The 15,671-nt window shown below is 29.4% G+C and overlaps 1 protein-coding gene across 6 annotated transcripts; it reads right to left on the reverse strand.

The window, feature by feature from the left end:
- Nucleotides 1–591: 591 nt before the first annotated feature.
- Nucleotides 592–7,842, reverse strand: LOC8264034 (DNA repair protein RAD51 homolog 2). 6 transcript variants are annotated; one of them, XM_048377531.1, is made up of 12 exons: nt 7,183–7,842; nt 6,931–7,083; nt 6,652–6,755; nt 6,455–6,518; nt 6,301–6,356; nt 5,416–5,496; nt 4,759–4,818; nt 4,587–4,678; nt 4,397–4,516; nt 3,665–3,808; nt 3,260–3,318; nt 592–1,029 (listed from the first exon to the last, which is right to left on the reverse strand). In XM_048377531.1, the coding sequence occupies exons 1-11, from the start codon at nt 7,477–7,479 to the stop codon at nt 3,275–3,277; spliced, it is 1,215 nt and encodes a 404-aa protein (XP_048233488.1). In that variant the 5' UTR covers nt 7,480–7,842; the 3' UTR covers nt 592–1,029; nt 3,260–3,274. The 6 variants fall into 6 exon arrangements, with proteins under 6 accessions (XP_048233488.1, XP_048233487.1, XP_048233490.1 ...); XM_048377530.1 differs by having other exon boundaries at nt 592–1,033; XM_048377533.1 differs by lacking the exon at nt 592–1,029 and having other exon boundaries at nt 3,009–3,318; nt 7,183–7,296; nt 7,396–7,832.
- Between the last annotated feature and the right edge of the window lie 7,829 nt (nt 7,843–15,671).

The raw sequence follows: 15,671 nt of genomic DNA on the forward strand, positions 1-15,671 counted from the left end.
ATCACAACAAATTTAAATTAATCGACATCATATGATTAATCGACCAATAAAAATAATAATAATATATTACTAATGGTGTCCACTGGACACGATCCCACTATTTAATATAATAAGCCTAAATTGGGCAAATATCTTGATTCAAATCTAGTAACGGACCATAAAATTTCGAGGAGATTAAGATGCCAAAACTATTACTTAAAAAGAAAGCATGACAATTCATTGGATCAGTATCGAAACATAATCCAGATTAATTTAACAATAACATGACTTAAATGTATAGATTAATTTAATGTAACATGATTTGAATGTATCTGCGCTTAGAACCTAAATTTGTTCAATGACACATCAGACTTCTATACAAAGAAAACATACAAATTATTATTTATAAGACAGGGAGAAACTAAAGTTGCTTAAGGTGTCCAAAAGGAATCATACTATATTTCAAAACCTAAGGAAAGAAAGAAAGGGAAAGAAACCTTAACAACAAGCATAATCTTTGGCTTCTTCACCCCACAACTTTTTCTCACTTGTTTATAGAAACCAATGCCATAAGGATGTACAGTACTTCCATGTATTCTTTAGCCAAGGAAAGAAAGAAAAGCAAAAACATTTATTCACCTTCTTTGATATTAAAATGTTTCTTTACAATTTAAATAGTTCCTTCCCTCGGTTACAGCAACTTGTTTGAATCTTGGTACAGGACATGCTAAGGTATTCTTGTAGAAAATCATAATCAGAAGAAAGATGACAATAATAAAATGCCAGTGCATGAGGGGAAATGCAAGAAAAATATGAAAAATAATCTCATATACCATAGAATGGCGCTTTAAGGCCACTGATTTTGGATCCTATAATCTTTGTGGGGCTAATCAGAGAAACCCCACAAAGAACTGTACACCATGTCAAGTATATTTCTTCAATATATTTCCAAAAGGGATAGTGGGCCTCTTACCTTCAGATATATAGGAAGCCAAGCCAACCCCATCAGCTGCTGTCTTTACCTTAGATCTCATGTTCCAAGCTCTGGCTCTGGCTAGGAAAGGAACAAACATACTCATTACCAACAAGCCACAAACAATATACAAAAGGCATCTACTTTTCTAGCAAGTATACAATGATATTTCAATCAACAAGTACGGAGAACATAAAAGGAAGAGGAAGAATCAACTAGAAAGCACAAGATCACAAGCTAAACGAATATCTATCTCCTCACCTAAATTTGATTCCATATCAAACACATTACAGTTTGTTATTTCCAAAAATACATCAACCCTTCTGAATTCAGAACCCATACAAAGTTCTGGCTGAGATCATTATTCAGCTATCTATTTCACTTCCTCTTATTGCTCTTAGCCTTTGCAGAATAGGTAGCACAAAAGAAAAAGAAACAAGAATTTCCCTTTTCCTTTCTTTCTTTTTTCAAATTAAATTGTCGAGATCAACAAGAATACTAGCTTATAACAATGCACTGGCTGGCTCCTACTCTCTAAAGATACAAAAAGTTGTCATTATATCTTTTCCTTTTGTAAATGAATGAGGATTGGCTGATCCTAATCTCACCTTCCAGCAATAGAATAAATAAATCTTAAATGCATAAGCAATTGTTTTCCCTTTAGCATCATCATCATTGACAAAACACGCATAGTTCACAAGCAATAGAAGCTGTAACAAGAAGAATAAATTGTCGTCAAAAGTGCATTTCCTGTCACTGATAGGTTTTGGCGACGGGAAAAATTTCTCATCGTCAACCTTTGTAATAGCCTCGGAACTGTGGGCAAAATTCCCATCATTAAATAGCAAACAATGATTATAGAACATTTTGAATATGACTAAACCTTAATTAATCTAACTAAAAGTAATGGAAAATGTAAAGCCAAAACTTAATGGACATAGTTTCAGCACTTCTATAATCAAAAGTAACTGCGTCCAATAGCTTCTCAGTAGCTTGATGCCTTTTCCACCAAACGTGATAAGTTTGTTCTCCAAAACTGGCACCCTAACCGACACGATACTCTCATCTGCACCTGTTGCTATGATTATTCTAGTGATAGCACAACCACAACCATTTCTTTTACTAGCTTTTGATTGGAAATTTGAAACAGAACAAAGAAAAAAATCTGGTAGAATGCATTGCTTTAAAATTGATACAGAGAATTAAAGTCAATTTACTGTTCCATATTTTCCATTCAAACCTTTTTACTCGTGGGACTACATGAGGCAATTCTATTCTACATTTTCAGGAATATGGGGTTTATCTCCCAAGGCTTAAGTTTCAGAAGTGGCTTTGGAGCTCAAGATTTTTACAAGTAAATCAGACAATGGCTCCCCTACATCCCATGTTCAAGCCAAATTTTTGTCTTTCTCTTGTCATGATTGATAATAAGTTTCAGAAAATTACATATTAAGAAAGACAGCTTCTGCTAGGTAAAGGTGAGCAGAATTTCCACCGCTCTATAGTATGCTAATTAACTCTTTTTCCGGATCAGTTGGAAATTGTAATTTCACAAGGGAAAAGTATAAGCAGACATATAAATGATAAAGATTAAGCCTTAATATAAATAAATTATTTTTGTGCAAGATGAGGTCCCAATCCTATATAGATAGCCGTAGATGTAGTTTGGTCCAACACTCTCAAAACCCATAGAGTTTCTACATGATATCATAGTTGAAGATGGTCCAATGGCTGGACGATTTTGGGCTTGCATTTGAAGACTTGGAGTTTGGACTAGTAGAAGAGTCTAAACCCGTTTATTGCCTTAAGGCCTCAAATATTAAGCCCAGGCTTGTGTTTGTGATGGACTTCTAAGAGTAGGCTCACCTTTGGCAAGTGACAACTGATCAAGCACAGTTGCATTTGAAGAGGAGTATCAGACATTTATAATACTCATATGGGAAAAAGCATAAGAATATCAAATAATATATTGAGTGTTGAAAATTGGACTTAGTACAAGCCAATTGGTTTTAACCCTACTTATATTAGTCATAAAATCTAAATACTTTCATGTCCAGAAGATAAAACATCAAGATAGAAATTTAATAGAAAATAAATTTTTAAGCATGTATGGAAGAGTCCCCAAACATACAAGATAAAAAAGACCCTTGATTTCCAAGGGAAAGAATTGTTGTCATAAAATGTTTTTCCATCTACAATTATTAAGGTGGATTCAAGTAATAAATGCTCCAATGTTAAGCCCTGACTAATCTTCCTTCAGTAGTACTAATAACAGCTAAACAAGAAAGAAATTTTGAGAAAAGTCACCTCCATTCTGACTGATCACTGAACCGTCTCCCCATCAATATGAAAAATGTCATTATAGCCTGCATATTTGTCCAAATATCAGGCTCTCAAATATGTATAGGTGGATTAGGAAAACCATAAAATCAAGATAAAGGCTAGAAACACTAAAGACTTTAAGAAAATAAAGGATAACAATTCCAAGAAAAGTACTAAACTTAGCACATTTGGATTTTCAGGCTTGCATACTGCTAGGATCTCCATCATTTTGTCACATTAACAGATAAATATGCATCTATCAAGTGATAAGAGTGCAGATATCTTTTCCATTCAATTAAGTAATGAATATCTTTGTAAAGCATTGGCCACCATGATTATCTACTCAGAGCAGTTCATGGATTCAATTATGGATAAGTCCCTGGGACAAACCTTGACATTGAATTGAGTTTATCTCCTTCCCTCTTAGTTCTGTTCCATCATCATCAAGTAGTGCAATCCCAGATGCTGTTATGTTAAAAGGGAAAGACATGGGCGGTGATATTGGAGATTTAGCCACCTTAATATATCTCTGACCTGAGAACAAAGTTATCATCTGAACTTTAGATGCAGAAATAACCAGACAAACATCCTCAGGCCGCACATGTCAACATACATTAGAAGTTAATGGACAAATCACTAGAAAGTAGTGCAAGGAAATTTCATCATTGGTAGAAGCTCGCTGCTACTTTGGTAATTTTTCAAATAATGCACATTATACAAGAACAATATGGCTTCAAAAGTTCCCTGGCTGATCAACATTTGGATTTCTCCACCTTTCTTTTCCGATAAATGGTATTTTTTGTAGGCACCCTATCCCCTCCGCTCCCCACATCACTCACAAAGCAAGAAAAGAGAAAAAGGAAATTCCAGATCCCTAACTTTGTTTCAAATTTCAATCATATTACTGTAGTATTATTTCTTAAGCTAAACACCAGTCTCTTACTATTTGTTCCTATCCTCCTTTGTCCAATAAAGAAACAGATCTTCAGAACCAATGGTAAAAAAGTTACATTTTACAACTTCTTTCATTTTCAAGAAACCACTTTCTAATACTGCTGAAAAGTAGAACTTTACAGCATGGGGATTAAGCTCAAAATTAGGGATTACAAGTGGTATGCAAACCTAATTTAGCTTCAAGCACAAGACGAACAGTCACAGCATGAGCCCAGTGAATTCCCAAAGCAGCAATAAGATGAGAATCATATTTTTCAGGTTCCTCTTGAGTCTCATCATTTCTTTGTACTGCATGAGAAAAACCATATGATGTTCATAAAGCAGATGGAAGTTTCACAAATTGAATATTCTTACATACCTTGGAAAGAATACTGGCAGACTTCATTATAGCTTTGAGATCTCACTTGGTTTGTCACCAGGACAGGAATTCGTGAAAATTCAGCAAGTGACCTAGATGTATTTAAAGAAAGAAATATGAGCAGAGAGAAACCTATATAAGATAAATCCCATTTAGAGAATGAGATTCTCACTTAATAAAAGAAATATGCCAGCCCAATGAATGTTGTCTAGGAGCTCCTTGATCATTTTCCCTGAACAAATGTGGTAGCACTTCTTTTATAATAGCACGGGCCAAGAGAAGAACAGGACAGATAAAGGGTCAATTTACTATTATATATATGTTCTGGAAAGAGAAAGCAAGTATAAAAGAAAGTCTCCTGGAAAGTACATTAAATCTGAATGTTTCTCCTAAATTTTGCATGTAATGTTGTGACCTCATGAGGGATCTTATGAAGCAACAGTTTAATACATTAATCCTATTGGCATTATAAGCTTCTATCTCAATGCATCCTTGCAAAACATGGACCTATATTCCTTAACCTCGCAGAACCAGCCTAACTCAGTCTTGCTGATCATTTCCATAGAAAACAGATAAGAGAGTTGTAACAATATCAATCTAGATTTTCCACCTATTCTAAACAAAAAATAACTGTAACTATGATATTTATAAATATTACTTGAGTTCAAAAAGACAAGTTTAAGACCATATCAAAGAAAGGTTTTACTCGAATAATTCTAATGCCAGCTCCCATAAGTAAAATCATTATTTTTAATTCGAGAACTCGTCATAACTACATTCGAGGTCATTGGATAGACATTGGCCATCAATACAGACAGTTGAATCTTACCCTGAAACTACAGCAGCCATGCTATCAATAATTAGTAGCTTCACTTGTTGTTGAAGGACCAAAAACTTAATTTGCTGCAAACTGATTAAGAAAAAAAATATATTTGTACTTCATAATTCATTGGTGAACTCGAAAGCTACCAACAGTAGAGTTAAAAATGAAACAAAAATAAAAGGAAAACAAACTAACAGCAAACAAATGTGCAAGCATGACAAGTAAATATGTCAAACTGAGCAGCCATGCTATCATCAATAACTAGTAGCTTCACTTGTTGTTGAAGGACCAAAAACTTAATTTGCTGCAAACTGGTAAGAAAATAAAATAAAATACATATATATATTCATATATTTTTCTCCCTGTCCATGGGCATCAATTTTGCTGAATTGATAAGAACTCTAAATCATCAAGAGCCTTGATTTTAGCCACAAAAGTTGCACCAATGTTGTGTTTGGTTGAAATCCATTAAGGAATCTATTTCATTTGAGAGAGAAGACATGAGAGAGAAAGTAAAATGAAACAAATAAAGATGAAAGAGATATTTTGGTGTTACAAAATATAATGATTTACTAAAGTGGAATACATTTGGAGATTCTACCTATTTTGTTAGAATTTAATTTAGCTACAACTAATAATGTTTGAACGTTAACAGCTAGTGTCTTGGAGCTAAAAAAGCTCAACCATGCTGGCAGTGAGTTAAGTTCAAAATCAAATCATATGTAAACTTGTGCGTATCTGATCATTTATCATTGTTAAGTTATTATTGCTATAAAGAACTATTGAACTAATGGCAAAGATAGTGGATGACCAAATATTAAGCCAAAAGTTTTTCAGCAATGCAAACACTCAATTCATTACAAGTGAAGAAAAGCTTTCTTTGTTTCACACCTCTCGGTGAATTCAGAAAGTGATGATGGCCGCAAAACAAGAATCCTACCAGCCATCTGCAATTAAGTAGAGAAAACCATTGCTTTTAAACTCAAGTTAGAATGCCAAAAGTAAAAGGGGTAATTTTGAAAGCATTTTTTTTTGTTTCTCCTACCTCCTGTGCCATTCCTTTCATGTGAAATATTTCCGGAAAACTCGTTGTCCCAATTTCAATTATCCTAAGAGAAACACATCTCACAATTGCTCATAACAGCTTTCTTTTCTCATGAAAAGATTTTTTGAAGAAACAAAATTATAGTTAGAAACCTTAAATAAAATGCAAATCAATAGGTGAGCTTCAAGTAATAGTACCTTCTCGAACTAAATTTGGATTCTACATCAAGATATATTACACGACCATCTAAACCTCCACAACTTGCTGGCAGTGAAGCCAACAAAGAAATCTTCAAGCAAAACTAAAGCAAGAAACAAGCACAGTTTAAATTCATTCTAAGATTTGTGGATAATTTAACTAAATGTACCAAAAAATTGGAGCTAAAACACTGATTATAATCACAATGCCCTCAATTATGTCGAGTACCTTCTATTACTTAAAAACTAATTAAACAAAAAAAGTCAGCATAGCCATACTTGTGTTTTACCGATTCCAGGTGGACCGACAACCTCAGTTAAGACACCAAACGGTAGTCCACCACACAATGCATCATCTAATCCCTTGAGATGGGTTGGGAGATGCCCCGCAAATTGCTCATTTTGCAACCGTTGCTCCATCAGAAATAACGCCTAGCAAAAATCAATCTACCAAACATACTAAAATAATTTCAAGAAAATGAAACAAAATAAATTAATTAGAAAAGTGATCAAATCATAACATAATCTTACGGTTTGATAAGGAGGTGAAACGATTGCACTAATGTGAGCAACTGCAGATTTTACTTGTGATAATTCAACATCTAATAGCTCCATTAACTCGAATTCGGTTAAAGATAATGCATCCTTTAGAATCAAACAATGGAAAATTGCCAAAAAAAATAAAATTAAAATCAATCCTAGAAACAGATAATTTAAAAGGAAATAATTGTAAATGAAGTGCACCTTAGCAGTTTTGATGTTACGAGCTGCAAATATGTTACTGATTGATTTAGGAAGTCCAATTTCGCTTATCAGCTTGTTTGCCATTACTACTGCTAAGCACTAATTATGTTTTGATTTTGTTTTTGTTTTTTTTTTTTTTTTGAATGTTCTTCGCTTTCTCTCTCTTTTATCGTTATTTACTTTACCTTCCCGCCAATTTAGAAGCCCTAACTTAATCGACATGTCGTTTGCTTGCCACGACTAAATCGTTTTGAACGACTTGATATTTTGTTCAGGACAAAAAAAAAAGTGCTTAAAATTTGGAGATCTAGCTCGAGCTTTAATAGCAAGCATAATTTCAATATTAACATTAAGCTAAACCTTATTTTCATGTGACCTTCAAGCTATGAAAATTACTATTATTTTAATTTTTTTTGTAGATATTGACATTAACTTAATCTCATATATATATATTTTATGTTATATGAATTTAAAATTATAAAAATTATTATAATCTCAATTTTCTGTCATTGTCTTTATTTAAACTTTTTCTCCACTGAATTTTATTTAGTTGATATTAAATATAATTATTTTATTATATTTATATATGTATTTTTATTTTCATTTCAAATATAGTTTTAATTTTTACAAAGCATTTGAAATTAAATTCTCGGTATTAAGGGATTAAGATTAATATTTATTTTCATTAGGATGGAATGGGGCAAACTTGTATTGTGATATCGAAATTCCTTTGAATGATTCTTGCTCCCACAACTGGGTGCAGATTATTAGGTTGGCGTGGTTTTGCCATTGATACTAGAAACATACAAATGTAGGTAAATGTTGCTTTTGCTCTTCAAATTCTATGTTGCATGCTCATAGCTATCTCATATGTGACTCCTCCAAGTATGTTCACATGGAGATTGAAGTCTCAGCTCGAATTGACCGAGCACTGAAAATGGGGCCACTTTTGGCATACTAGATTTCTTTGTTGACACACTTCTAAATTCTTATAAATATTTTTCTTCAAATTAAGCAGAAACTCCAGTCTACTTCTTATATATATCGGTCTTTAATGGATTGAATGGATCCCAATTAATTGTTGTTAGGAAGATCAATTTTGACTTCAAGCAGTGAAGTTGGAGTATATACCAGTCCATACCTAAATTCTTAAACTCGAAACCCGATGATCAAATTCAGTCTAACAGTAGGCTGATCCGGCAATTGAACATGTGTAGGTCGTAGCATGGACATATATTGTACACATTTTTGTGAGGGCTATATGGCCAGGGGCTGCTTTCATCAACTAGAATGTGGAAACCGAAAACTATTTTATTAAGGGGGCGCGAGGTGTTGACTCATTATGGTCAATGCTCTTCTACTGGGGCATTATCTAGAATGCTCCTCGTACAGCTTTGAAGTATTTTAAAAGCTTAGACTCCACTCAAGGTCAAATCATGCAGTTTCTGTCTCAACTTTTGCTTATTTGATATTGGCACTTAAACTAATTCTTTTAAAAAATAAAAATAAATCAAAAAAGCAAAAACGTAGGCAAAAAGTACAGATAAATAACTGTAATAGAGGATAAGTTCATTAAGAGATGTCGCTCATGTCGTCATCTTCATATAATTTTATTCAATTAATTTAAGAAAAAAAATTATAGCTTAGACTTTTTTATCCTATAAAATTTAATGATTTACGGTAATAACCATCCACCAAACTTAATGCTATGAAATCATATAGAAGTTGCAAGGAAATTTAAAAGTTTTTTTTATATGAATTTAATTTTTGACACATAAAATTTTATGTGTAATTTTATAAATTTTTCTATTAATTTATTAATTAATAAGTTATATTCCTAATTAAACACTCACTAGTCGTTTATCCATATGTTACACGATCGTTATTATTATTTCGATTATAAAATCAAGTTTATAAATACAACTTAATCAATTGTTCAATATTGAATATTGATTTATAATAATTTTAAAAATAATAGTAAATTAATTATTTCTAAATGTCTTTAATTTTTCTAAAAATTTTATTTATATTATTATTAATAAAATATTTAATTATTAATATTATTTTTAAATTAATTCTATCAATAAATTATTTTTAAAATATTTATTTATTAACTCTAATATTATATAAATTAATACTATCAATATAATTGATTTTATTTTTTAGATTAAAAGATATTATATAATTAAAATTTAATTTATTATTGAATATACTATTTAAAAATATTATTTTTTATACTTAAAATTATTATCTAATTAGAAAACTAAATTTATTAGTAATATGTTATTTCTGAGGATTAGAATAAGTGTTTAATTAGAAATATAACTTATTAATCAGTAAATTAATAGAATAAATTACAAAATTATATATAAATTTAATCTTATATGTCAAAAATAGTACACATATCAAAATAAAAATTCAGGCAGTCAAGAATTAAGTACATATGTCAAAAAAAATTTAGGTCTCAAAAATTAATATATATTTAGATTCTACTCCTAAAAAATTACATATTAATAATAAATTAATTTTCTAATTAGATAATAATTTTTCTAAGAATATCATATTAATTATATTTTAATATTATATTAACTAAAAATTAGTTTTCTAATTAAATAATGATTCTAATTATAGAATATAATATTTTAAATATTTTATCCACTATTAAATTATTTTTTAGTTACATAATAATTTCTAATTTTAAGAAAATAGTAATATCAATTATATTGATAGTGTTAATTTATATAATATTAGAATCAATAAATAAATATATTAGAAATAATTTTTATATTATTGCACTAATAAAATCTTAAAAAAATTAAAGATATTTAAAAATAGTTAATTTACTATTGATTTTTAAAATACTATAAATTAATATTGAATATTGAATAATTTATTAAATTATATCTATAAATTTAAATTTAGAATCTAAATAATAATAACGGTATGTAACGCATGTGTAAACAACTAGTATATATTAATTTATAAGGTCTAAAATTTTTTTGACATGTGTGCTTAATTTTTGACACATAGAATTTTTATTTTGACATGTATACTTATTTATTTTAATATGTGTACTTATTTTTGATACATTAGATTCAAACTGATGTGTGATTTTATAATTTTTTTATTAATTTATTGATTAATAAGTTATATTCCTTATTAAATACCGACTCTAGTTCTAAAAAATAGGATATTAATTATATCTTAATATTATATTAACTAATAAATAGTTTTCTAATCAGATAATGATATTAATTCTATTATAAAAAATAACATATTAATTATATTTTAATATTATATTAACTAATAAATTAATTTTCTAATTGGATAATAATTTTAATTCTAAAAAGAATTTTTTCATATTATATTCAATAATAAATTATTTTTTATTATATAATAATTTTTAATCTAAAAAATAGTAATATCAATTATATTAATAATATTAATTCATATAATAGTAGAATTAATTAATAAGTATTTTTAGAATATTTTTATATTATTGCATTAATAAATTTTTTAAAAATATAGTTAAAAATAATTAGTTTGTTATTATTTTTAAAATATTATTAATTAATATTAAATATTAAAATATTTATTAAATTATATTTATTAACTTGATTTTATAATCGAGATAATAATAATGGTTGTGCAACACACGGATAAACGACTAATATTTTTTAAATTATAATTTATGATTAATTAATTGAGTGTTTCTCCATATACTTTTATCATATACGATAGCAATTAATTTCTGCTAATATATGGTTCTTCTTTAAATATAATTGTTTTCCAAGTATGTTTCTCATAAATATAAACATATATTTATATTTATACATTTCTCAAGTAAACTTGCACATTCAAATTTAATATATCTTTATATGGAGTATTTGCTTGTAGTTTTTTCTTTTAAAATAAATATTAATGACATGTCTAAGAAATTGGTATATAAATAAAACAATTAAAAAATCAGATTTTTATATAATACTTACATATGTTTATATGTTTATGTATTTTTCTCATATATATATATATATATATATATAAACTTGCATATTTAGATTTAATATATTTTTATAAGGAGTATTTGTTTGTAGTCTTTTCTTTTAAAATACATATTGATAACCTGTTTAAAAAATTGTTGAGATTCTAAATAAGAATCTTTTCATTTCTCACTGTATATAAATAAAATAATTAAAAAATATCATACCTTATATATAATATTTACTCTAACAACTAACTAGTCTAATAAGAATATTAAAAAATTATAATCTTTTATTCGAATTTAACTTGATCATTTAAATGAATACTAGACCCATAATTTGATATCTTTTTTCTCTATATATAAGAGAAACGAAAGATTTTAATTCAAAATTCGATCAATTTTTTTAGACAAAATAATCTTAAGGATGTAAATATTATGTTTTTTTTTTTGTTGGAATCAAAAGTTGTATCTCAAATAATCTACCAAAGAAAATCTTAACTAAATAATGTTTGTAATTGGTTTAAAACAAAAACAAAAATAGAAAATGGGATCCCTTCTCACTAATTAGACAATTGATCTATTCATATCAGTTACAAATTAGACCTTATAGTATTGAAAATTGACGGTGGATTGAATTTATTCACATTGGAATTTCGATATATATATAATTTCAATATATATATATAAATTCAAAGTCTAAGTAAGAATCTCTCAATTTGATTATTTTATGTTATTATTAATGTAATAGGTCATACTTAAATAATTTTAACTATTAAATTGTGAAATTCCTTTATATAGAAAATGACTTTATTATGAATAAATAAATTCCTTTACTATTATAGTAACCGATGTCATTAAATAATTCATATAGTTTCTTGTGTCTCTATATTGGTTAATTAATAGTTAGTTAATTAACAAGTTCCTTGGTTGACTAGGCTTCTGAAGAAGTTCCTCGATTGATTGGGCTTCTGATGAAGGCTTTTTAGATGTAATAAACCGGTGGCTGATACTGCTTCCCTTTTGTCCTATCCTTATTTTAGGAGACAAAACAACTGGTGGCCGCTGCAATAAGTGGAGGTTTTGACATGTTCCAAGTTTAATGTTATATCTATCCTATTTCTTCAAATTTGAAGGAAAATTTTTCACTTTCAACTGTACTGTTAGTAGTGGGTAATTTTCAGTTGAAACTCCCATTAATGTTCTAAATTTTAATCTGTTTCTTAAGACTTTCTAAGATTTAATTTTGTACTTTAAAGTACTGTTTATCTATTTTTGTTTTAAATGCATTTTTAATATGAAAAAAGCAATAAATAATTATTATAATAAAAATAACTTGGCTGCCACCTTTGGGCACAAGGAAATAGACATTTCTAAAACAACTAAGGCATGGACAGGAACAACATGTTACATATTAAGTTATAAAAAATAATTAAATTAAATAATAATGTAAAGAAAAATAAAAGAAACATTCTTTTAAAGAAAAACTAAAATTTAAGAATACTAAAGAACACCCCTAGACTCGGAGATTATGAGGTACGGCGTCTACTGCAACTTCTAATTAATTGATGGACAATGGTAAATAATTATTGAATAAAACAGGAAAACAGAATGACGTGAAGGGCGCATCAGAGGTTTAAGAACTTGCGAGGAAAACAGTATCCAACTTCTGCATCCCGGGGCAACTAAATGGAGCACGCACCGTTTCTGCTAAATAAACACCCCCACAAACAAAACAACGTTAAAGAGCTAAGCATCAGCCCCGTTCATTTCTAATCGCACGGTAGCAATTAGAATTGAACATTGGCTTTTCTGCACTCCATCTAGCGCTCATTTCATCCCTTCTTCGCTATAAATATGCCCATTGCTTTGCCACTTTCTTCTCTCAATATCTCCTCTCCAACACCCCCCCTGTCTTGGGGGCCTTCTCTCTTCCTTGACGCCTCCCCTTGTTTGGAGACCTTTCTTGAAACCCTACAAAAAGAAAAATTCATTACAAAATCTTTGATCTTTTCTTATTAGTATACTTAATTCTTTGCACAATTCTAAACTCAGTTAGTCTTTATTTCCTTCTTTATCTTTCTGTTCGATCATTTCTTGTTCTCTCTCGCTGTTTTGCCTCAATTGCTGTCCTTTCTTGAATCAAAATTGGTTCTTATTTTTATACAGTTCTTTTAGTGGGTTTTGGCTTGTGTTTTGATTACTTTGCTTTCTTTATTGCTGTTTCCATTCTTGAAGGTTCTTATTTTTCTCTTGGATTGATTCTTCTTTATACAGTTTATCTGGATTTTGGCTTCTGTACTGATTAGTATATTCTCCTGCTTGCTGTTTTGTCTCTGTTTATTGTCCGTTCTTGAATTTTTTTTTTCTTGGATTAGAAGATCCGGCAGCTTCTTTATTCAAATATTTATGGGTTTTGGCTTGTGTGCTGATTATTTCTGTTTTCTTGTTTCAGTTACTTGATTGATTGATGGTGGTGTTTGCAACTGATCATAATCTTTCTGCTCCTGCACAACAGAAGAGCAAGAACATAACTTTCCCTCCAATTCCGAAGAGAGGAAGGGTCAAAGCTCAAATTTTTGAGAGCTTAGCAAAGACTGTCATCTCTGCAGCCGCCAAAGCAGTAAGAACTCCGAGAAATGACGGCGGAGATAGTGGAAGTTCTTCCGGTGATACTCCACCACCCAGTCCTTGCAGTTCAGATGCCAACTCTGATAAGAATTGAGCATTGTTGTGATCTGTTGATCTATATTTAGCTAAAGACTGTAATAAATCGACATGGGTTCCCTGCGTAACTCATTTTTGAGCTAGTTTTGCAGGGGTTTATCATGTGTGCTTTTACAAGTCAAGTGTTGTCTTCTTGTTATTATAGTTTGGCTGCTGTTGTCGTCAGTTGTTGTTTTGTAGGGGGGGCAGCTCAATTCCCCTTTTTGTCATGAACAATAATCATTTCTTAAGTTTTTAGACAAGAGATGGTGAGTCTGTCTATTTGTATTTTAATGTAAGCTTTGTTTTTTTGTATTTTCTCAGTTGGGACATGTCCAGTTGTTGTATTCTGTTTTAAATAATCAATGGCAATGAATTTTATGTTTGCCTCTACCCCTTTTCTGTATTTCTTTTGATGAATATAAAACCAATATTTCTTTCCTAACTGATTTTTTTGCTTAATTTCTTTCTTCAAGTATAAATTATGTTAGATGAAAGTTCAGCTACAAATTTGTGAATTTGAGCAAGAAAAATCAGGATAAATAGGGTAAAAAAGAACCCATATTTGTACCTTTTCTCTAATTGGTGGTTTGATAACATTTTTAGAAACAAGAATCAGTTGATCTGGTTTGCTAAAGAGGTAAGGCATATCCCAAGATCTTGAATCTAGATGTACATTTTTAAGTAATTTGGAATAAATGACAAACATTCTATATCTTTCTCTAAATTGATCCTTAGGTATTTTTAAATGGAAAGGTTGTCTTGATTTCCAAGAAAAAAGAAATAAAAAGAAAAGGGACATTATGTACTTTTCTCTTTTTTATATTTTAAATTCTTTATAAAATTGAAATAGAATCTTTAAGAGCATCTCACCAACATTTCTTATTTCACTTTTATTAATGTTATAACTAAGTCAACTTCTTATTGTTATATACATATTCCAACAATATTTTTTAATAAAATAAAATTATAATTATGGGCTTATTTTACTTTTTTAATAAAATTAAGATATATGTTTATTAATAAAGACTCCTTAAGTGTTACTTTTACTTTCAAAATTGAAGAGAAGATTTAACTTTAAGAAGTTTTTGGATGAGGAAAAGTTGATTTAAGAGTTTAGTAGAAATGATTCACTAAGATGGTCTTAGCTTGTAAAATCTTCTTTAAGAAAAAGAAAAGATATGAGGAGTTTGATTAGGAAGTAGTCTTTGGCAAAAATGAGAATTGTGCATGTATCCTGAAAATGGGCAAAATGCATAAAATTAAAATGTGGCATGACTAGTTAGCTTAGGCCAATCAAAATCAAATGCCTTCATAAAATTGACCTTTGTGTGGGTTTCGTTTTAGTGTGGAGTTACCCAACAAGATACTTGATTGACAGAGTCTCCTACTCTTATAATGTTAATTATGATGATGATAAGGAGACCTTTCTTACCCTTTTTTTTTTCCTATTGAAAAGGTCAAGTTTAATGCACTTTTTCTTGGTGTCGTCACCGTCTTGTTTTAGACAATATTAAAGTCCTTATTATTATTTAATAATTTAAAATAATTAGAATATAATATATTATCTCAAAAATTTTAATTAAATTAA

Source organism: Ricinus communis, chromosome 8 (genome assembly GCF_019578655.1).
Source record: "Ricinus communis isolate WT05 ecotype wild-type chromosome 8, ASM1957865v1, whole genome shotgun sequence".
In the NCBI taxonomy this organism is placed as follows: Eukaryota; Viridiplantae; Streptophyta; class Magnoliopsida; order Malpighiales; family Euphorbiaceae; genus Ricinus; species Ricinus communis.